The sequence below is a fragment of the Vespa crabro genome, chromosome 4, assembly GCF_910589235.1.
Source record: "Vespa crabro chromosome 4, iyVesCrab1.2, whole genome shotgun sequence".
NCBI classification, from domain to species: Eukaryota; Metazoa; Arthropoda; class Insecta; order Hymenoptera; family Vespidae; genus Vespa; species Vespa crabro.
The window spans coordinates 245,312-269,794 of NC_060958.1; the positions used below are offsets into that span (position 1 = coordinate 245,312).

A 24,483-nucleotide genomic window follows, 5' to 3' on the forward strand; every position below is an offset into this window, starting at 1 on the left:
AACGTTTTTATCGTTTGCCATGTACGAGAAATGAACGAACAAGATCGTTCGAAGTGGACGATGACGACGACAAAGCGAGAATAACGACAAAGATGACGACGAAGAGAACGATGACACTCGTCAAATTACGAATAAACTTCGCTTACTCGAGGAATGTCTTCGTTATCTAACTTTTAATTACACTGGATTCGATTTCCTTTTTATTGCGAGAACGAAGTTTCAAACACCCAGCGAGTTTCACATCGTTCGTTCGTTCATTCGACATTACAATCGTGAGTAATTTCTATCTTCCTTCGTTTCGTAAATATTGACCAAACCCAGGATTGTCCTCGCAGTTCATTAATTAACAAATGTGATTCACTTGCCGACGAGAAATTCGTTGGTCAGATATATACAGGGTGTCTTCTCGAAATTGATAATACCAGTAGGATGAAGATGATTCCATAAATTAGGTTGAAAATATAAAATAACATTTTATATTTTGTAATTACGGCTAACAATATGATATGGTTGATAGAGCGACTTAAATACATATAATTGTCTAATGTGCTTGTAAACAATTCGTGTTTGTAAACAATGCTCTACGATTTTATCTGATATGTTATTTATGTGAGCAGTCAGTTTTCATTGATTTATTACTACGATAACGTTATACGTCGCTCGGTGAGCTATATCTTATTTTCAAATTCGATTGTTTCGAAAACGAAGCCTCTTATAAAAAGAACAAAAATGTTTTACTTTTCTATATTTTGCTTCATTCAACATTCAATATTCTAAATTCAATTCTATATTCCTAACTTATTTTTTTTTATGTAGAATCATATCCTTCCTACTTGTACTACCAATTTCGAGACACTATATATATTCTATATATATATATATTCTATATATATATATTCTATATATATATATATTCTATATATATATATATTCTATATATATATATGCATATATGCGTATGTGTGTGTATATATGTATAAATCACATAAACTCTGTATCTCTCCAGTATTAATTATCGAATTTACTTTGTTTTATTCAATGATTTACTTTAATGAATATAGGATTATTTATTTGTCACGAACGTTTTAATCATGAATCGATAGCTATAACAAAAAAATTTTTTGAACGATCGCTTGATAGACTTAAAGAAGAAAACTTAAAATAAGACTTTATCGAGTAATGAATTCTTAGAAAAACTATAAAAAAAAAAAAAAAAAATGAAAAGAAAAAGAAGTGAAAAGAAAAGAAAGAATATATAGCGTTTATATTACTTCATTTCTGACGTTTTTCTTTCTCACCTCTTGACGGTGAAGTCTTTCTCTCCTTCTAACTCACCCTACTGACATTCTCTTTTGTCTCGCATTTTCTCGATAAGAAAGAGAACTCGGTTGACTTTAGAGGGTGGCTCTTTTTAAAAGGACCGCACGATTTCCCAGTTATTAGGCTTCGATGCACTTTGTCGAGCTAGCTTTCGTCGGAAAGAAAATGTAAATTGGCCTCGAATCGGGAAAAAAACGAGAGAGAGAGAGAGAGAGAGAGAGAGAGAGAGAGAGAGAGAGGAAGGTGGTCGATAGACCGTTTAACCTCGTTCGTAGAGTTTTACTTCACTCTTCCGTCCTCTTTTCTCGCTTCGAGTATACAATGACGAAGCTAAAATCGACTCGGCTTATTCCAAATTCAATTACGTACACAATAGGAGTCGATATCGCCGGAAGCGTTTATCAGCACGAAGAGGATGCCCGTAGCATTAATGAGAATTATGTCAAGGAATGATATCGATTAATACTTATAAACCTCGGAATACGAGGTAGAATACAAGACCGAGACCTTCTTAGTACTGCGATTAGGTGTATTTCAACGTTTCTTTCCTTTTTTTTTCTTTATAATGCAAAAATAACAAATTTCTATTTTTTATTATTGTTCATCTTCTTTTAATCGATCTCGTTCTTTCTAATTAGAATTCTTTCAAGTAGTTTTTTTTTTTTTTATGATGGCCCAAAATCATCATTAAGATTCCACGTTTTAACATAGAAATTTCTTATTTTCTTGTTTTTTTTTCTCTTTTCTTTATGTTGTTGTTATTATTTTATTAAAAAATACGAATCTTTTTCCTTCGAAAAATTCTTTTCATATTTAATAGGTGATAAGTCAATACTATCTTCGTATAATCGAAAGATAAAAAAATAAATAAATCAATTTCTTTAAATCTTTCCTTTCTCGATGTCGTGTTACCGAGAAATAATTCTTTATACCATATTCACTTTTCCTATTTATCTACCGAGTTGATCTTAAACGATCGACACTTTTCGCTAATTTCATCTTTCTCTTGTCAAAGCTAGTGAGCGAGGTTTATTAAAAAATAAAGAGGGAAAAAAAAAAGAAAAGAAAAGAGAAGAAAGCAAAAAAGGAGAAAAATGAAAGAAGTAGGAAAGTAAAACGTATGATTAGACTTACTTATTATGTTCGAGTACTTTTCATTACTTGCTTTCACCCCTTTTTATCTTCGTGTCCTTGCGTGATTCTCATTCATTTTCATCGTGGATTATCGTCGTCCTCGTCTTCGTCGTTGTCGTCGAACGGAATGTCCATACGATCACATAGAATTTCTAATATATTCCTGTACTGCGTGTTACGAGTCCATCAAATTTTAATAATGACCGCGACGCCAATGAGAATCTCGGCTCAATCGAGAAAGAGTTCTCGTGTTCTTATAAAATGAGCCTTTTTCACTCTTCTTTTTTTTTGTCCACATATGTACGTACATATCTACACTTTTTCTTTCCATCTCTCTGGCAAACGCGAATGCTACTTTTTTTTTTGATTTTTCTTTCCCCCCCCCCCCCCCATCTTTCGCTAATTCGCATTTCAATTTCGTCTAAGTAATTTGGAACTTATACACTGGGTTAGCAGCATACCACGCGATTAATTAAAATACATCGCTTACTATCTTTATTTAATAAATATAATATTACATCGTAACATAAGGAATATCGCGTATTTTTTTTTCTTTTTTATTTTTTTGTTTTCGTTAGTTATTAATCGTCGTCGTCGCTTATCGAAATAGTTACGCAGTAAGTATGCAAATTATGTTCTCGAGCGACGGCGAATATATATATATATATATTTATTTATATATATATATATATATATATATATATACATATATATATACTTTTTCTTTGTTTTCATATAGAATTCTTTTTCTCTAGAGACAGCACAAACACAGATTATCTTACAATATCGTTACAACGGGCAAGACCAATCGTCGTTGATCCCTCCATCAGCCCTCTCGGGTTTCCCTCCGAAAAGAGGATACTCTAATCGCAAAATTATCGAGAATCATTCATTGCGGATATCGCAATTTCGAATGCTCGATTAATCCGAGCAAATATATGCGAAGTCCACGTCGAGTTTATAGCTCGACGTGAAAAATTCAATTACTTTGTTTCTATAGCGTCTCTCCGTTGGTAAAACAGATTTCTTTCGATTTTTATTTTTTTTCTGATTTGTTTTTTTTCTCTATTTACTTGAGCGAAGGGAAAAAATAACACTGGCAAGATCGACTTTGGAAAATAATCGAAAACAAAGAACGCAGTAACATTTACATCGTAATTTTAATACTATTTTTATCAGAGCCGATCCTTCGAAGGAATGGAATTTTTTAGCAAAAGCAAATTCTGCCTTGCGATCGTGCCATTGTAAATACCATCGTAAATTCCTTTCATGATTTTCGTTACGTCCTAAGTAACTTAACGATTTTGTCGACAATAATTGTCTATTTACATATACATTATATATATATATATATATATATATATATATATATATATTATATATATATATATATATATATAACCTATAAACGCATTTTTGCATTGGCTCGCATCGTTTAAACCCGTGTTGCGAGTGTATCTCATGAAAAGCTGAACCTCTGTATAAGAACACTGCATTTTTCTTTTTTTTTTTTTCTTTTAAGTTCAACATATCGCACCGTAAAGTGGAAGAAATTTCATCGAGATTTGAATATTTATTTCTTTGCTATTCGGATTGTACTTAAAAGCACTTGTCGAAGACGTTCGCGAAGTTGATCTTTGCTTAATGACGTTATAATGAATAAAAAGAAAAAGGAATAAAATCATCAAAAATGTTTTTTAAATCATTTTTAAATATATATAAAAGTAATAGAAAGATATTCTTTACAATCGATAATTTCAATTTCGATTTCAATTAGCTCGACGTTAAATTCACCAGAAATGTACGACGTTATTGTTAATTATTCTAATATTTACATGAGCTTCGTCGTCGATGATCGGTGAACGTCGGCTACATTCGATTTTTCGTTTATATCTTTTTAAAAAATAAAAAATAAAAAAAAAAAAACAAAAGAATATACATATATATATAAAAGTAACGTCATATCTGCTTAATCACTTCATTGAATTCAATTGAATTCAATTGAATTCATTTTGAGGTTTAACATTGGAAGAATTTCAAAACGCTCTAATTGAGTACATTCCAATTAGAAATTCTTTTTCTATGTAAAATTTGAATGATCTACAGATATATATATATATACATATATATGGAGATCATTCAAATATGTGTATATATATATATTTTCTTTTTTCTTTTTTGCCAGAAATCAAATTTCGGTTTCGAATTGTTCGGGGTGTTTTTCTCTTTTTTTTGTCGAAATATCAATGAACTAAAAAATCGAGAAATAACATGTATCACATTTGAAAGAAGTACGTACATATGTATGTTTGTATATACATATGTGCGTACTATATTTTTCGGAAGAACATTCGATTCGACATAGTCAGGAGATTATTTTTTCGACGAGAGATAGATAGAGAAAGAGAGAGAGAGAGAGAGAGAAAGAGAGAGAGAGAGAGAGAGAGAGAGAGAGAGAGAGAGAGAGAGAGAGAGAGAGAGAGAAACAAAAAACCGCACGCGAGCGCAATAGAGAGAAAGGGACAGAGTTGGCGATAAAACGTTTGGCATAAGAAAATAGGTGCATATCATTTACATTATTTTCTTATCGTAATATACGATCTACGGTAAAGTTTATGGCTTGATATGTACAATGTCTCTATATTTTTCGTTTCCCGACGATTCTTTTTTGTATTTATCGACATTCCCAATTTTACGATTGATGAGAATCTTACGTATTGACTTCGATAAAAAGTTAAAGAAACTCGTCGAAAACGTATACGTCATATTTAAAGTCAGTATACTTTCTCTTCTCGCCACTTCCCCTTTCTCTCTTTACTTTTTTTTCTTTTCTTTTCTTTTCTTTGTTTCTTTTTTCTTCTTTTTTTACTCAGGATCATCCATGTTCTCTTCGGCAATGAAAATGCAAGATAAAATAAATAAATATTGTCAATCGTTTGAAAATGTTCCTTCGAATTTTATTCTATTATCCGTATCTTTTTAGATTTATCGATAAGGTAGAGTTCTTTATATCTTCGAGCGACAATAGACCGACCAAATTTTCTTTTTTCTTCTTCTTTTTTTTGAAATAAAAATTAAAAATCTATAAGTACAACGTAAAAGTTTTGAAGGTGTATCGAAAAGGTGTTGTTAAATTCGTTATCATTAAATTTGATATTGATTTATAATATCGAAAACATTAAATCCGTTTTCAACAAACGATCTCCCGTTCGAATAAATTTGAACAATCGCTAAATCGATCAAGGTACATTTGCGGAAGAAACATAATTGGTGTTGACTCTCGAATAATGTATGAATATTTTATTTCTATCCGAAAATGTATTAGATCGATTGGAAAACAACGTTCGATTGATCGTATTCATTAAGGCGCACGTTTTTAATTCGCAAATGACGAATATTTGGTGCGTAATAAGGTTATATTTACAAAAATCTTCGTCGATTGGACGAATGATATTAGCCAGTAACGAATGATCGGCAGTGTTCTCTTTGAAAAAAAGAAATAAGAAAAAAAAACAAAAAAAGAAAAAAAACAAGAGACCAATTCTTTAAAATCCTTCCTCGGTTCTAACAAAATATGATATGACCATTTTCATATATTGAACCGAGAGGGAGGCTTAAGATCATTGAAGGAAATTAACATTGAACGTTTCAACCTCCATTGGCTCCAATCCAATTTCTTGAAGACCGTCCGTCAAATGACGTTTTGTTTTTGTACCTGTCAGAGATGTTTTCGTGACGTTCAATTTAGACAACTTGAAGAACGTCGTGCTTTGCGATAATCGATCGCTCAAAGGACAATGTTTTAGGGTTATGTCAGCGCCAACCGAACAGCTGTAACCTTGTCTGTGCAAAACCATAAGAGCGTTATTAACTGGAAAATGTGGTAGTTTTTGATCATGATTTGTCCTGAAGTTGAGTAAGTGAAGATCACAAGGGAAACTCTGGCTAAGAAGCCTAACTTCTGGCGTCATGACGATCTCTGATTCGGTACCATCGACTACAAAGATATTTACAGGATAGTTCAAGGCATTGCTAAGATGATTGGCAAACAGAGATGGCTTCGAGTACTTATCCCTAGCACCCACAACATCCTCGAGTAACAACCAATGCTTTATTACAGTTCTTCTATTGTCCAAAAGGCCCTCACCCATCCCTCTAGAGTCATCATAGAGTGTCCTTCTATCCAACATAACCTCGAGCCATCCTGGCTGATAACTGGATGCACCTTGACAATGGTTAACCAATAGAGTCAATCTGTGATTGGTGTCCTCGATATAAGCCATCGTCGTTATAGGGTAATAATTACCCTCTATACCAATTCTCTCTATTTTCCTTCTCTTTATCATTTGATGCCCATTCAAATCGGTATAAATCTCAGGTGGTTCACCGTTCATTATATCAGTTTGAAGTCTCATAAACATCTCGGTTTCACGATTCTTCGGTGGTGTCTCAAAGTCGACGATGTTTCTGAGATATATTGCTTCGCCCAAGCCACCATCTCTGTGATATATCGCTACATGATGAGTCAATAATTTACCATATTCGACCGTCAAACGTGAACTTAGACTGCCACTGACGATATAAATCTTTTGATGCGGCGTATAAGCCTCCAATACGTCCTTGTCCGTATCACGTAGATTCGGATCCGGCATGAATAGGTAAGCACCACTGTGGAATTGTGCAGATGGATAAGCAGCAAACTGTACGGCACATTGCATTATCTTACCGGTCGATTTTTTCGCAACACGTTTCAAAAAACCGGTTTGACCATCGAAGAGCAATTTCATTCTATGATTCTCCAATTGTACATCCCCGATCTGCATTGGTTTTATCGTGAAAACATTGTCCTTACCGCATCTACTGCAATAGATCGTAGATATTGCGTCCATAGGGACCTTGTCCACTTGTTGCAGATGGTAGGTCGCTATCGCAAGCGGTTTCAATTCAGCCACGAAGAGGAGAACGTAAACGTCGTGCGTAATGCTCGTAGCGTTCATCACCGGTGCTATCTGATAAGGTATCGGGTTCTTTTGTGGATCCAACACTCGTACCTTGTACGAGGTAACCTTTAGACTGATCACCTCTTGTCTTGGTTGAGCAAGAGGATTGAATAGAACGATCTTTCGTGTCTCTTGGCCATTCATATTGATGGGTATCTTCTTTGGGAGTTTTTCATAGCTGTCTCTATCAGATTCCGCCAGGACGTAGACAGAGTTTGGTTTGTTAGTTGTAGCGGCTAACGATTGAATCGCGAAACTCTGCAGGCTGGTAGTGTCGGAGATTGATTCAAACAGTTTCAACGCGTAATCCTTCATTACAAATGATTTCGAAGTTCCCGTGATAGCGTCGTGATGTTGAAATAATCCAAGATTTCTTCTGGCCTTCACAAGTTTCTCGAAATACGTCTCGTAAAGTTTTATGTCCTTTTTCGATTGTTTCGCTACGTTCAAAGCTATGGTATAAAGTATCTCGGCTGATCTCAAATTAGCTTCCAATTCTCGATCGAGAATCTTCATGTATGGTCTTGTTGTAAAGTAACCGCTCCAATAAGCTGGTCTACCCTCGCTGAAAATATCCGAATAGACGAAGAAATCTCCCTTCAAGCTGGGGAATTTTTCTACGCGTTTTTGAATTTCTTGAAAGTAATCCTTTGGAGTACCAAAGATTACCTCGGCGTTGTATTCTTCCTTGCGACTGTTTATGTAATCCATGAGGATTTTGTAATTCGTATACTGCTGGTCCCATTCAATCGCATGATCGTACCTGGATGGAAGAAGGTGTATATATGTATATATATGTATGTAACTTGCACATCAATCATACTATTATCGTAAATATATATAATTGTCGTTGGAAAGTTATGAGATTTAGATGAGAATAAAAAATATTGATTTGATTCATAAATAATAGCCATTTTATTCTAATACTTATCAATTTATAAAGATAATTATTTACGAATAAATCCAATAATAGCTAACCTGAAATCATCTCCGAGAGGCATCAATACGACATTATGATTGAAGAGAGAACCAGTTCTCGAATATTGCTCCAAAAGTAATTCGGCCATTTGTTTGACGTTGTTCGGTGTGATTTCAACTGCTCTAACAGAATATTCGGTGTATTCGCCTCGTATCTTACGAAAATCGAAGTTGAGACAAACATGTGGATGCGGTCCGCAAGAATGTTTGATGTTGTAGATGTCGAAGGGTTGATTGTGCGTCAACATGTCGGCATTACCACTCTGATCCCATGGTTGGAGCCAAATGAAGTCACCGTACTGTTTCTTCGCGAACCATTGTTTCCAAGCGTAATGTATTCTTTGAATTACCGTTCCAGTTGCTCCAGAAGCTTTTAGGAAATAAGGAATCGTTCCACCATGACCGAATGGATCGACGGACCAACCAGATTCCGGGGTCACATCTAGATTCGTCTTCAGCCATTGATGTCCTGCAAAAGTAATTGAATCGATCCTTTTAGCGATCAAATAGTCATTTATTAATTGACTTTTTGTTCCACTTGGATTAATATATACGTTTTATAACATTCATATTTATTACCGAATAGAAAATCTTAAAGAATTTAATTTATCGATTTAAATTGAAAGTATTATTTTTAGGATTTAATTTTTTTCTTTTCTTTTCCTTCTTTTCTTCTTTTTTTAACAAGACATAATAAAAGACAATTTAAAAGTAAAAATTATTGTTTCCTTTTCTCGCGATATTATTTTCATTTTATTAAATCGAAATATCGCATTAGATATAATTACTTTTTATGTAATTATCAAATATAATGAAAAAGATTAAATTACACGAAGGTAGCGAACGAATTATTTTAGAAACTCTGTTATATCGTGAATATGTCAGAAGGGCCAGCTGGCGGAGGATATTTCTGAGCTCTGTTAATTATTTCGAACAGAGGCAAGGTGTATAATTATCGCGTAGTCGGAAACTCAAAGTACACGATTCTATTACATCAATTTCGCATTGAGAAGGAATACCCACGACTGTCCGACTTGATATACCAGAAAATGTTGCTATTATATGCATACATATATGTGTGTACATATATATGTATATATATATATATATATATGGACGAAAAAATATAGAAATGAATAAATGAATAATAGATAAACATGATTGAAAATATTCATACGATCTATAATCCTATAATTATTAAAGAAAAGAAGAGTTTTATGAAAAAAAAAAAAAAAAAAAAAAAAAATAGAAAGAAAACATTGATATTATTACATATTCGTTAATGTTAATAAATTAAACGTCTTTAATATATCGATAATAGGAAGGATATAATTCAATAGAGAGAAAGGGACAGAGAGAAACAGAAGAGGAAGTTACGACGAGAGAAACCACGAAATTAATCCCACAGGAAGATCAGGATGCGAGTGGAAGATGGGAAGGGGGAGGTGGGTAGTTGAGATGGGTTAACAGAATCACCCCAAAGTCTGCGACGGTTAAACGATATATCCTGCCCTTTATGTTATCCACAACGAGAAGGAATATTAAGAGGATATCAGAAGTTATGTCTTCGTTATATCCGTTCGATTGTTCATTAAATTAACCTTACTATACGAATAATCATAGATATTTTTCATAGTAAAGCTCGTATTGGATCTTAATAAAATTAAGAATTACATAAAATTAATCGTTAATAAAATTAATAAAGTTAATAAAGATGTTTGAAAGAATTAAGAGTTCGTAATCAATTATGATTTTTTGTGAATCGCTATCCGGTTATCTTCCATACTTGTTTATTTTCTTTTTTTTTTCTTTCTTTCTTTTTTTTTTAATCAATTCTTTTCTCGAACTTCATGATTATTTATTTTGTAACGAAAAAATGAGATATCATTAATTACGATCGTCTTTAATTATAATTAAATCCTTAATCGAATAATCTCGTTATCTTACGTAGCGATAAACTCGATACAATTGATAGTAATATCTTTCGCATGTGAAATGAATCATTTGTCGATAGAAATGGATCTTACGATGTTAAGAAAAATAAAAAAATATATTTCGAATGATTTCGAACGTAATTAACTTCAATGCGAGTATCTTGGATATAATGACGTTTACATTTCTTGATGAAAAATTAGACAGTTGGTTAGAGACAACAGGAATATAATCGTCTCGTCGATTTATCAGTGAACAAATCTATTTTCTCTCTCTCTCTCACTTTCTTTCTGTCTATCTCTATCCTCTTCTCGCCAATACACGCTATAACACGTGGGATTTAATCCAGATCCGTGGCCACAGAATCCAGAATACATTTCACGGTTGGTACTATGCGTGCATGTTCCTAAACGCATGAACGCACCAATGTAGTAGGAAGGTCTTGGTTTTGCAACTTCAAGGATTAGTTATTGCGATAATTATCCGATTACATATTAATTCTACTTTAAGAAAGTATTTCAGTACGAAGAATCATGAAAGAAATTGGAAATTGGAAATTTTCTTATTATTTTCGAAAAATGAATTAATTTAATTTTCATCTTGACGGAGTTTAAAGAGAAGGATAACGAAATGTTATCTTAATGAAGATTTTAAAACATCGTTCCATCGAATCTTGACTTGTTTTTTCTAGCAGGTCAAACGTCTGAAGAAAGTAGAAAAAAAAAGGAAAAAAAGAAAAGAAAATAATCAACAAAAACTTTTAAAAAGTTTCAATCTAATATCGATCAGTTTCAGATTATAAACGACTTAAAAAGAGATAAAAATGGAGAGAGAAAAAAGATTCGTATTAAACATTGACTCGTTTCACTGAATAGAGAAAAGATGTTACAGAATTGGCTCGCGCATTGAAATATTCCCTGACACATAAATATATCCATACAGATCTAGGTAACTTTGCCTGAGAGTCTGAGAAATGTATCGCAGATGGGTTAAAAGTTGTTACATGGGAAGGGATGAGTAGACTTAGGAGCAGTAGCGTTAGCAAGGAATGACAGTGTGTCGCCTATCATATTCTCCAAGATTACGGCTTAATATAGGTTGCAGAGAAATGCTTCCAGGTTGTGTGGATGCGTCATTTGCCGTGGCACATGCTATGCCACCCCTCCCCTTCTCAATCCCAACATCTGTCCTTTCCTATCTACAGAGTCCTTGACAATTCCTTCTCTCTCTCTCTCTCTCTCTCTCTCTCTCTCTCTCTCTCTCTCTCTCTCTCTCTCTCTCTCTTATTACGGTAATCCATTATCATGGAACGTGTTATTGTATACAGAACCATATCAATAATTTATTTTAAGTAAATTATTTAACAGAGAAATGATTTGTTTAAGCTGAAAAATTTTTACAAGAGATGGAGAATATGTGAATGAGAGACACACTATGTGTGTCTGTTTGTGTGTTTGTATGCGCGTGTATATGTGTCTTTGAGAGAGAGAGAGAGAGAGAGAGAAAGAGCGAAATTAATTGTTCGAGGACAATGCTTTGTGTAAGTAAAATGCAGTAAATTCTGAGAGTGCATCTTATTAGTTTCGTAACGTGTGTTATCTAGTAGTCCAACTCGTGATCACGTCACAATCCAAAATTTACATTTCAGAATCTGTGAGACAATATGTATATGGGGAAATGGTACCTTTCTCTTTGTCTCCTTCATTTCCTTCCTTTCCCTCTCTCGTTCTCTCTCTCTCTCTCTCTCTCTCTCTCTCATTCGTAATATCACGGAATACCTCGAGATCTAATTAGAGCGTCCCGTTAAATTATCGAGCTTGGACAAAGCAAACATGTGGCGAGAGCAGTTGTAACGAGTCTCAGGAACTTCTGTCAGATTGAGATTGTTTGTTGCGAAATTAGGTCGGCCTTAGGGCTGTAATCTCGAAGGAGAAAGCAAAGGAGAGCCACTGAGAGGAAGAGAGAGAGAGAGAAAGCGTAAAGGTAAGAAAAAATTAAAAACATTGTCATCACATTTATTATCATTATTATTATAACAACAAACGATATTTCATTTAATTCCTCGCATTCCTAATTTCTTCATGTACAGTGAAAAATTTTAGAGCATTTTGTTTAGCTGAAATAAAAGTTATTAAAAAAAGTCATTTAATTAAAAAAAAAAATTTCGTGCGATTAATCGATTAAAATATAAATCATTTCGTTCGGAGTCCGTTGAAACTTTGCGACTCAACGATCATCGATGTATATATATATATGTGTGTGTGTGTGTGTGCGTAAATAAAATAGAAAAAAGAAAATTGTATATGGAAAAGTGGGGAGATAGATGGCGAATTAAATTAACTGGTTGTTCATTCATGTGTATCATTTATCGCTGATAAAAAACACGAATAACTTTCGCACCCGTTACGTTTATTTTCCACCCTCGAATCGATTGATAAAACTGTTACGAATGAATAAATGCACGCGGTATTCTTATCAATGATTTCTAACCGATTTTAATTTTCATGGTATATTGTATCTACGTATATAGAAGGTGAGAGAAAAAGAGAGAAAGAGAGAGAGAGGGAGAGAGAGGGAGCAAGAGAGAGGATTCCTTTTCATATTATTATCATTTTACAGCAAAACGGACATGTTCATTTTAATACTCTTGTACGTAGTATACGTAAAGTTCGTTATTAAAAGTGGATTTCGTTATTAAATATAACGAGAGGTAGGTATACGTATATAGTGTAGACTCTGGTCACGTACTCTTTCTCTCTGTCTTTTCCTATTGAAAAAATTCCAAAATTCAATGCAACATCCGACCGTATATTTCGTGCTTGTTATGTGAACAAACTCGACAGAGAGAGACAGAGAGAGACAGAGAGAGAGAGAGAGAGAGAGAGAGAGAGAAAGAGAGAAACCCACGTTCATTGAATTTCAGTAACGGAGAGCAGGTTATACTACATATAAGCTTGAAAGTAGTATGCTTTCATGCGAATTTAAGATAAAGAGAGAGAAGAGAGAGATAAGTGGATGAGAGGGAGAGAGCGAGAAAGAGAGAGAGAGAGAGAGAGAGGGTGATAGTAGGGCCTAATGCGAGCGAACAAACCATTAAACTACACTCAGCCGGTGCTCGACTGATTATAACTCATTAGACACGACATGTGTGCATTAACGAAGTTATCGCGCTAGCAGAGTTCTACTCTCGTGCTCCTTCTGCTAACCACTACTGTTTCTGGGCTAACGCTCTCTCTCTCTCTCTCTCTCTCTCTCTCACTCGTTACCGGAAAGCTGCTGCACTTTCGTGCGACCTGCACTAATTCTATGAACCTCCCGTGGCACTGTCTCTAGGCAAAGCGAGAAGTAATCACTTTCGCGTGCGGAAAAATAATTGGATTTTAATCTACGTCTTTATTAATAATTGGTTCTTTATTTTATCTCTCGCGTAGATACAATAATTATATATGATAAACATTATTTTCCAATATGGCGATAAAAGTTCATGTTCAAATAATTCATTCGAATAATCATTTTGTGATTATGATAAATAAAGTGAAGTTATAAATACGCATAAATTAATTTAATGAAAATTTTATCTACCGTAATACTTAAATAAATATCAATTTGATTTTGTTAAACTCGTTTTCTATGAATTTATGAATATCAAATTAACAATCAGTCGCCATCTTGTGAATGACAACATGGCCGATGCTCGCTATCCTCTCGATGATTGCATATGCCATTATCAGTCTGCACGGTCTATTGTCCTTACGTCGAATTGGGATTGTGCAGAGGCTAATAAATTACCCTTCCACCTATCGAACAGGTGCGATCAGAATGAGATGCGACCGAGCTCGTAAATTATGTCGATCCGTTTACCGCGTCTCTTGCTCCTGTTCGAATTTCCCGCCGGTGATTCGATAACGTTCAATCGTTTATAACCTTTAAATGAAATTTTCATTCGTCAAATCGACCCGATTTATTTTATCATAAAATTTATTTTTCGTCGATTTTTCATCTACGTCATTTTTCTTCATTTACTAAAATGTATGTAGTCATTTAATAATTTCAAATTAAAAAACTATTGGTATTAAAATGATAGCGAAAGGAGATAAAGATGGACAGCAATCTTATGATCACAGTTTCGAAATTTAAAGATATTAAAAAGCTTTGGCAGTTGATTGCAGTAAAGAAAAAAAAAAAGCAACGTTTTCCCAGCTCCGTTGATTCTCTGAGGATTTCTCTAGTGATCTTCTTCTTTCAAGATCCAGTTCTCTGATCGAACGTGCTAGTCGATATACCCTTGAGAATATTATGTTCTTTCTCTCTCTTTCTATCTCTTTCCCGCCGAGTACTTGAGAATGCCTCGTGACTAGCTCGATTTCGAAATGAGATGTCGCCGGATCCCACGACAATTTCCCGAGGAATCCTTACTTAGGGAGAAAACTTCCTTTTTCCGTGAGACGGTTCGGTGAAAGAAAACTAACACGCGATTCGTTCCTTCTCTCTCTCTCTCTCTCTCTCTCTCTCTCTCTCTTTCTCTTTCTCTATCTTTTTTTTCTTTTCCTTTGCTAGGAGAAAATGTCTCCAGCAATTTTCTACGATCGTCTGCTCGGATCTAATCAGCCGAGAAATACTAAACGATTCGGCTCCGTTCAAGTAAGAGGGAGAGAGAGAGAGTGAGAGAGAGAGAGATCTTGCTATGCAGTAGACCGAAAAACGACGTTTTTTCTTTTTCTTAAATTCTCTTTGAAATTTCGTTAAGTGGAACGACGTAATGAAAGAATCTGATGCCTCCTGCTTCTAGGAAACAAGAATGAAATTATTTTAGATCTTCCTTCATTACCTTCTAACATTTAGCTGACCAATGAAAGCTAATAACTAAGGATGTGCGGGTACCCGAGATTACGAGTTAGCCTAATTTCGAATTGGATCGGATAACGATCGGGACGGGTTTGGTCGGTATTCGGAAAGTTTATTGACACATAAACATTTTGCGATTCGAGGCCCGATTATTTTTCTTTCTTAAATATTCTTATGTATGATTAGACTGTAAAATCGTAATTTAAAAGTTTAAATATAAGATCTAATGGAAAAATTATGTTATAAATCGAGCGTCGAATTTAAAATCGTAAATTGGGTCTCGAATTAATAAGTATATGAATATGTTGATACATTTTTGGGATCTCGAAAATCTCGGGAATTCGAAAAAATTACCGATCCGATCCAATCCGATCTTGTAATTTCGAATATTCGCATAGCTTTACTATACGCGAAATTAATTGTATTATTTCTCTCTCTCTCTCTCTCTCTCTCTTTTTCTAGTATTATAGTTTATAAAAAATATTATATAAATTGTAGTTGTCTATCATTAGATCATTATAACTTTTCAGGATCTATCGATCGCCGATAATGATAATTTCGGACATTATATTCTCGTTTCATAGATTCACAAAGTTCAAGATTTAGGAAAAACATTAGAGTATAATAAAAGAATTATAATCGTATGAATGATAAATTCGAAGACGAAAAGAAGAAATCGGTGAGAGATTTACAAAGTTAGATAAACTTCTGAACAATCGTTGAATTCTCTTAAAATAAATTATTCGATGGTTCGTCGAGCTTTTCCATTTTGTGAAAATCGTCATCGCTCTTCGTCTTTTTGCCGGTTTTTTTACTTACAAGAAGAATCTTTTAATTTCACTTCAGCGGTTGGATCGTTTGGATTAAAAACGACGAAGGTCACGTCCGAAACAAAGAAAGAGAGAGAGAGAGAGAGACATTTCTTTCATTTAAGTTCCTTTGGTTCAACTAAGAAAATTGTATTTAAAAAATGCAAAGCAGCAGAAAAACTTAGCCCTCGTTTGTTCCCTCTCGTAAAAGAATTCGCTCATTTTGATAGAAGAATATAAAGAAAAGGAAGCGGAACGAACAAGAGAGACAGAAGGAGAAAGAGTAAGGAGGAGATGGTTTGATCCATGCAGCAGTTCAAAGCTTAATTACATTTGGTCAAAGTAGCCGGCACTTTATTTGGAGTTGGTACTTTTTTTCGTTTTCAAGTTAGGAAGAAAGAAACCAAGAAAGAAAGAAATAAAGAAAGAATAGAAAGAAAGGAAAGAAAGAGAAAGGAAGTTCGAGTATTCTGAACTTTCTTTTCTCATTCATTTCAAAGAACCACTTTTCCTCTCTCTCTCTCTCTTTCTCTCTCTCTCTCCTTTTCTTTCCTTTTGTTTCATTAGTCTTAATGTTATAAATAAGTTTGTATCTTTCCCTTTTGTTAGAAGTTGCTCTTGCATAATAATACTAATGAAAGATTAGACACTTTTCTAAAATGTTCGAAGGAGAATTGATCCATAAAGAAATGTTTTATCGGAGATGGAATAATGAGAAGAAACTTTTTAACGAAATTTCAGAATCTTCACGATCACGTATAAATCTGTAAATGAAGTTATGAATAAAAAAATTTATTCGTTTTAAAACAATCGGTCATGGATTTTTTCGAAAAATGATAAGAGATAAAACGAGATATTTGTTGTTTACACTATGTATACATACATGCATATATATTTAGAAAAACAAAGTCAGAACGAGGTAAAACAGTTGTATTGTCTCCCGAGTGTTGCAGAATTATTCTGTCTGTTAGCCTATTTCTCGTTTCTTGTGATCTTCCAGCCGTGTATTCATCGTTTCCAAGTTCCCTCGTAAAACGGCACACGTTTTTTTCCAGCCACGTAATCACACCCCCTCTTTTCCTTCGTTACCGACGTTGACTCGATTACACAACGATTTTTCGCCACCCCTACGTTTTCACCAACCCTCTTCTTTCTATTTTTACACCCTCTTTCATACGACACTCTCTCTCTCTCTCTCTCTCTCTCTCTGTCTGTCTGTCTGTCTTTCTTTTTCTCTCAGTTCTCGTTTCAGCAATCGAAATAATGAGGATCGTTATTTCGCTTATTTGTTGAGTTCACAGATGCGAAAGCTAAAAAACGTAACACCAGTGCTCCCCTTCAATTTTTGTCTTTTATTTTGGATTTTATTCTACGATTTCTTTTGTCTGTTGCATTTTATGACTACCATTATGTTATTTTCAATTTTTTTTTTCCTTTTTTTTTCTTTTTTGGTTTTAATATCAAACAATAAAAGAACTCAGAATGCATTGAAATACTTCACATGTTAAAGGATCGATTGAATTTTGTATGATTTAAAATAATTCGACATTTTCGTAAGTCGGCCATTTTCGAATATCAATAGAAAATGGTTCTCATTATTGTTGAGTAAAAACGATCGTACCTGTTCTCCGAATGAATCTCAACGTTTATAACATTTTCCAATTTTCTACAATGTTAAAGAGAGTCTATCTGGTAGCCACGAGAATAACAATTCTCTAAAGACAATAGTAATAAGAGTTGGTGTTAGGGATAATAACAATGGTCATTTCTAACTTGAATGCGTCAGAGAGTGAGAGTGAAAGAGATAGAGATAGATAGATAAAGAGGGAAAGAGAATGAGAGAGAAAATGAGAGAGATAGAGAGAGAGAGAGAGAGAGAGATATGATACGATACGATACACGCCGGAAATTGGCAAATTTGAATTTGCGAAAATAGGCAGAGGAAATTTCGCATAACGTTGGCGCCATGTCTGACGGCGAGAGCCGTCGTTTGCCATTTCGATGCAAATGACACGGATAGAAGAGGTCCTTTCCACCAGCTCGATCGCACTAACCCATAGACATATACAAACAAACATATATAGAGATATGCACTAATACAGGAGAGAAAACTTTGTAGTACTTCTGATCTTCTCGCTAACGCGAATCGTGTATTATAGCAATGAGAATGCTTTTAAAAGAGTGAAAGAGACAGACAAAGGCAAAGAGAAAGCGAGAGAGAAAAAGAGAAAGAAAAAGAGAGGTCTTTATGAAAATATTCGAGATCCAACTGGTAGTGTCGTGTTTTTACCATTATGTCTGTCCATAAACGGTTTGTACCACTGTCGAGAAACGACTAGGCCCGCGATAAAATGCTTCTCTCTACCTCTTTCTACTTTGTCCTTTTCATTTTTCTTTTATTGTATTTCTTTCTTTTCTTTCTTTCTTTCTTTCTTTCTTTCTTTTTTATTTTTAAAGTTATTTCGTAAGGTTGAAAGGATGCTAAATAAATTTTCTTTTTTTTTTTTTTTAATTCGATCGATTGAATATTATTACAAAAATCTTAAGGACAATAATTCTAATATCTTTAAGATGTGCATGGAAACTTTGATTGAAAATAATTTGGTTTTAATCAATCCATAGATAATTGAATAAATATTGATTATTTTACCATTTAACTTTCATCTATTTATTGGTCATTAATTGAGTAATCATTTTATATCGATAAAATAATATTTTGGGATTTTGATTGAATTACAAGTTACAGGTTCCAAAGGGTCAATGATCCTAAATACATCCCTTGTAATTGAGGATGAGATTAGTGTTCTAATCTTTAAGAGATGCATGGATATGCACATTAACAAACACGCACCACGAAATTCGCATTTATAGTGACTCATGACGACCGGAAATGGTCGACGTAACATTTGCTCCTTCCTCTCTCTCTCTCTCTCTCTCTCTCTCTCTCTCTCTCTCTCTCTCATTCTCTATTCGTCTGTCTAATTTATGTGTCTGAGTATGACTTCTCTTATGTATTACGTGGAGAAAGACAAAAAGAGAGAGAGAGAGAGAGAGAGAGAGAGAGACATAATATCTGTAAGAATTTAGTCCTGTAATATTAGTAGTACCTCTTTGCTTGCAATTTCCTAAATTTTTTCTTCTTTCTTTCTTTCTTTTTTTTTTTTCATTTTTTGTTTTGTTTTTACACAAGACAACTAATAATAATTTTCTTTTTCCTTCTTTCTACTCTTTTTTCTTTTTTCTTTATCTCGTCTTGACTTAAAAAACGTTCGTCATGATTCGAAACTTTCTAATTCCCATATTTCATATGTATATATCGTCTCAATTAAAATGAAAATCATACTTTTTTTTCGTATTACGAAAGAAAAATTCACAAAGGATTAAATTTTTCGTATTTTCTCTTCCTGTTAGCTAGCTCGTACTGAGCAATTCTATTCTTTACGACGAGAAGAGCACGGAAGCAATAAGGATCTCCAATGTTCAGAAGGAAGTTTCGAGTGGTGGTAGAGAAGGACATAAAAAAGAGAGTGAGAGTGAGAAAGAGAGAGAGAGAGAGAGAGAGAGAGAGAGAGAGATAAAGAGAGTAAGAAAAAAGAAGATAAAGATTTTTCTCGCTTCCATCGCGGAAAGGGCGTCGAAAAAGAGTAATAAGGAGAACACATACCCCTCTTCATCTTCTCTTCCTCTTTCTCTCTCTCTCTCTCTCTCTCTCTCTCTCTCATTCTCATCCTTAAAGAACTACGATTGCGGCATCCTTGAGAACAACGTCGAAAGAAAAGGAAGCTGGGATCGACTTAACGACATCGCGTTTCCAAGGACGAAGGATTTTATCGCCGTCGAAAAAATGGCTTCCCTTGGAGTACCGAACGAGCTAACCTTCCTTCCTTTCTTTTTTTTTCTTTTTTTTTTTTTTTTTTTTTTTACGGATTTCCAAGATTTATTTCCTCCTTCCCCATTCTCTTTTACGGCGTTTGCTCGTTCATATAATGTTAACGGATTCGTTTTTATTCTTCATGTCATAAAATTATAGAAAAGAATTTAATTTCCTTCGAAATGAAATAGATTTAACAATAGATTCTTTAACAATAGATTCTTTTTTTTTTATCCTTCTCCCTACTGTTAGAATGACTTAAGAATTCCTTTTTTTTCCTTAATCTTTTATATTGTTTTTTATTGATAGGTGATCCTCCAGCTTCAGTTTCATAAATAAAGAGCGAGAGAGAGAGAGAGAGAGAGAGAGGGAGAGAGCGAAAGAAAATCTCTCTTTAGTCTGACTTTGGTTTTACCATTAATGCTGCCAGGATGCATCCTTATAAGACAAAGATTTATTTTCTTCATTGTTGATATCATAGAAAAAGGATATTACATATTGAACCCTCACCTCTAACTCTAGAGATACAACCAAGCGTAAATATCGTCATACGTATTTCACAATCTGAAAGTAATATTTCAAAATTCCTTGATATCGGGTGAGGGAGAATACTTCTTTTTTTTGTTTCTTTTTGCACTTTTTTATTAATTTTTTCTTCTTTTTTCTTTTTTTCTATTTTCATCTTTCCGCTTTTTACTTTCAACCTTTAGTCGATTCCATGTTATGCGAGAGAAAAGAATGGAAACTCTCCGTCTTCTTTCATTTTCAGATTTCGCTTCAATATTCTACTTTGATCCTTCGTAAAATGGATAAATCGAATTTTGACTCGATTTGTTTCTTGAAAAATATGAAAGAGAAACGAAATTTGTTTTCGCTAGTATTATTTAAATCGTTTAATTTTTATCGTTTAATTCGTTTAACCTAAGAATAATTATTTCTTTCGTTGTGATTTTAAAAATGTGTATTCTAAAGACTCACCTTCGATCAATTGATCCAACATAGCATAAATGTGAGAAGTTGCCTCGTCCGTCATCACCCACCCTCCCGTAGTCATTTCTAGACGTCCATCCTTGACCAATCTCTTTATGACCGCCTTCTTCGTAGGATGAGCACTGTGTTTGGAATAAAAGAGAAAAGGAATAAATATAGCAGACATCTTTGTAATTAATCGATCGACAAACAAAATATAAGAATATTTATTAATCTTCATTATTATATGATAATAATAAAAAGAAAAAAATATAGAATAATTTAGGGAGAGTTTCTTTTTCTTTTTCTTCGGTACATCGTCGATTTAATCGATATCCAAAGGAAAAAAAAAGAAAAACTAGTATTAATAATTATATTTATATTAATTGTTAGTAAAGTTTGTTTTAAAAAATAAACGATAAAATTTTCGAGGATATCGAATTTTCATATTACAAATAACTTATTTAATTTCTTAATCGAATAGGTGTAGTCATTTATAAGTTTTGTTAATAATTATTCGTCCTAACATTTAAAATGTTTGAAAATTGGATTACATATATATATATATATATATACATATATGTATATGAAATATGAAATCGAGTCGTTCCAATCGCAAGATCCATTTCATTTGAATAGAGAATATATATTTATTAAACAATATCAAGGTAACAAAACCTACTATTTAAAAACAAAACAAAAAACCGATATTCCTTCGTATATACGAGAACAAGAGAGAAAATTTATACACGTTATTAAGTCACTGTAGGTTATTTCATATCCTATCCCTTCCTCCTTCCTTCTATCTCTTTCTCTCTCTCTTTCTCTCACGCTCATGCTCGATGGCCTCCAGCATGAACTAGAAGGTCAGATGCTTACGACTAACCCGAGGGATCCCTTTCGTGTTCCAGGATATCCTTTCTTCCCTATCGCTAGCGAGAACGACATCAGCTGTACTCTCGGCAAGAGGCAATTCACAAAGGAAAAGAGAAGAGAAAAAAGAAGAGAAAAGAGAATAAAAGAAAAGGGAGAAAAAAATGGTGAACGTTCTCTACTTTCCGATCATTCTCTATCTTTTATGCTTCTACTATTTCTTTGTTTTCATCCAGTCATTTTCTCTCTCTCTTTCTCTATACTCTCCATTTCTATCTTTATCTCTCCTTATTTTATACCTATGCATCTCTCTTTCTCTCGATCATTAAAAAATAAAAGGCCCCTTTTTCGCCACTTTCGGCGTCTTAAACAGCCATTCAAAAAGCTCCTCTCATTCTCCGTATTATATATCTTTCTTTTAATGGCTAAAGGCTTTACGACGAAGCTTCCTCGAGGCATTACTCCTTCCTTACTGTTCTACCAACCATATTGTCTATATAAATACAGACTCAAAGATGCGCATTTTAAGATATCTCATCCATTACTATCTTTGGATATCCTTTACCACTGTTATAATAATGTTTTTCGAACGTGCGAGTTCAACGTACTTTTACGTCGCACACACACATATATATACATATATATTAATATAAAATATATTATAAATATTTCATATAAATATAATCATGTAAATCGTATCATAAACATGTAATATATATATATATATATATATATATATATATATATATATATATTTTCTCTATTAGACCTAACTAGAAGTTTGAAAAAAAGAAAAATAGTCAGACCTATTAGAAATAATATATAAATAAATGATCCTTCGATGTAAGCCTTTCACCTTCCAGAGAATTTATTTTGATGGACATACGACGATACGTACGTGTGTTTATATTATCAATACAAATAACAGATATCCTTCTATCTTCGTCACGCAAGTATCCTCGACCTTTTGTATTTACTACTACGTACTGGTGATACTGTTAACAGAACTGTTAGTGGTGGTAGTGATGATGCCAGTTGCGATCCAGGAATCCGGTTAGCGGCATGGCGGTCGCCTTATCAGTGGTAGTTCAGAGCCTTGAGCATTTAGCCGAGACGACGTCGGATTATCGGAGAAGCTCTCTAACAGCGTAATCATGTTTACGCATACAGGATGATTTCTTGGGGAAATCTCTCTCTCTCTCTCTCTCTGTCTCTCCTTCTCTCTCCCTCTTGCTTTATCTCTTTATACTATGTATAGGGTAGTGTATATAGCTTCGTGTAGGTACATAGAGGGAGCTGGAAGCAAGAGCTTTTAGCGTCGGGATGTCTGGCCATTTTCGAGGATACCTTCGAAGTGTGTTAAGAGAGTTTGAAAGCTTCGGAGAGCCTGCCTGAGGAGATCTATTTTCTACTAAGCCTTTCTCTCTCTCTCTCTCTCTCTCTCTCTTTCTCTATCTCTCTCACTCATTCTCTCTCTCATTCTCTCTGTCTTTCGTTGTATCGACATATCAAGTTGAAAGTTAGCTCCTATCGATCGTTTTCAAGCATCATTTTATTCGTTATTAAAATTTTTAAGTTATTTTCTTCTTACCTGTCCCACCAAAGTGATAAAAAGGACACTTCGCTCCAGATAAACGTCATGTTTGGCCATTGTTGTAATTTCGAGACCATGTTGTTTAATATACTCCTCGTCGAACTGTGGAAATATTGCTCGAATGTCTTCAGCCATCCTGGATCTGTATGACTATGTGGTACCAAGATAACCTAAAAACGATATAGACGATTTTATATTTTTGCTTTTCTATTATTTTACGACAACAATTACAGTTATATTCGTGTTTTTGAAATTATCGTTAAGATATATACCATTAATTCCTATTTCGATAATAAACAAAAGAATCGTTGGAATAATTACGTTTAATCCAACCATATTGAACATAGAAAAACTATAAAATAGAGCGCGGAGGACAATCGCAAAGCTAGGTGCGTACAACATTCGACGAATCTGATTAATGCGATTCTCTCGATTTAATCCGTTGTGTTTTCGTCGAGCTATCGGTGGCAGTGAGCAGCAACACAAGGATTATTTACAAACGTTCGATATCAGCGTTCTAATCCCAAGCTTTGGAACGATTCTCGTTAATCAGGGTCTTTTGCGTTGGTTTGTAACCAGTTTACAGGTAGCAGTGATTCTCAGATATGTTTAATTTCTATCGTAATAAATGTCGTATACGTTATTATACGATACGGAGTAAATGTCATTGATTTCTTTAGTTTCACGGGGGAGGAAGTAAATTTTGTCCGTGTATATTAATTTATTTTACAAAAGAATTCGAGATATGTAACGTACGAAACGTAAAAGTATAACAAGAAGAGAAGCGCGAAGAAATAAGAGATAAACAAGTTTTTCGAATTTCGAAATTCGTGACTTGAATGTTTTCTCGTTTCTTTCTATTATTTTTCCTCTTTTTTACTTTTGAAAGGAGAGTTTCGAACGTAGAGCAAGAGATATAACGACCATTAACCGACGTCCAATCCTCTCTCTTTCTATCTCTCTTTTTCTCTCTTTCTCTCACTCTCTCTCTCTCTCTTTCTCTCTTACTTCGACAGCAATGAACGTGAAAAGCGACGTGGTATACACAAAAAAAGGGAGAGAGAGAGAGAGAGAGAGAGAAAGAGCAAGTGACGTCGCGACCAGCTCGAAATTTTCGCGGAGATTTCGAATTGGCAGCCGCTGATCGAATTCGTTCGG

At 34.1% G+C, this 24,483-nt stretch overlaps 1 protein-coding gene across 5 annotated transcripts in view; it reads right to left on the reverse strand.

Moving 5' to 3' along the window:
- Positions 1 to 3,938: 3,938 nt before the first annotated feature.
- The window catches only part of LOC124423390 (alpha-mannosidase 2), a 180,668-nt gene continuing 160,123 nt past the window's right edge, over positions 3,939 to 24,483 (reverse strand). For all 5 annotated transcript variants that reach the window (XM_046961066.1, XM_046961069.1, XM_046961067.1 and 2 more), the window contains 4 exons: positions 23,323 to 23,495; positions 20,868 to 21,001; positions 8,433 to 8,901; positions 3,939 to 8,217 (listed from right to left, as the gene is read on the reverse strand). In XM_046961066.1, coding sequence (XP_046817022.1) covers positions 6,075 to 8,217; positions 8,433 to 8,901; positions 20,868 to 21,001; positions 23,323 to 23,495 — 2,919 coding nt within the window. In that variant the 3' untranslated portion in view covers positions 3,939 to 6,074. The remainder of the gene's footprint in view (positions 8,218 to 8,432; positions 8,902 to 20,867; positions 21,002 to 23,322; positions 23,496 to 24,483) is intronic.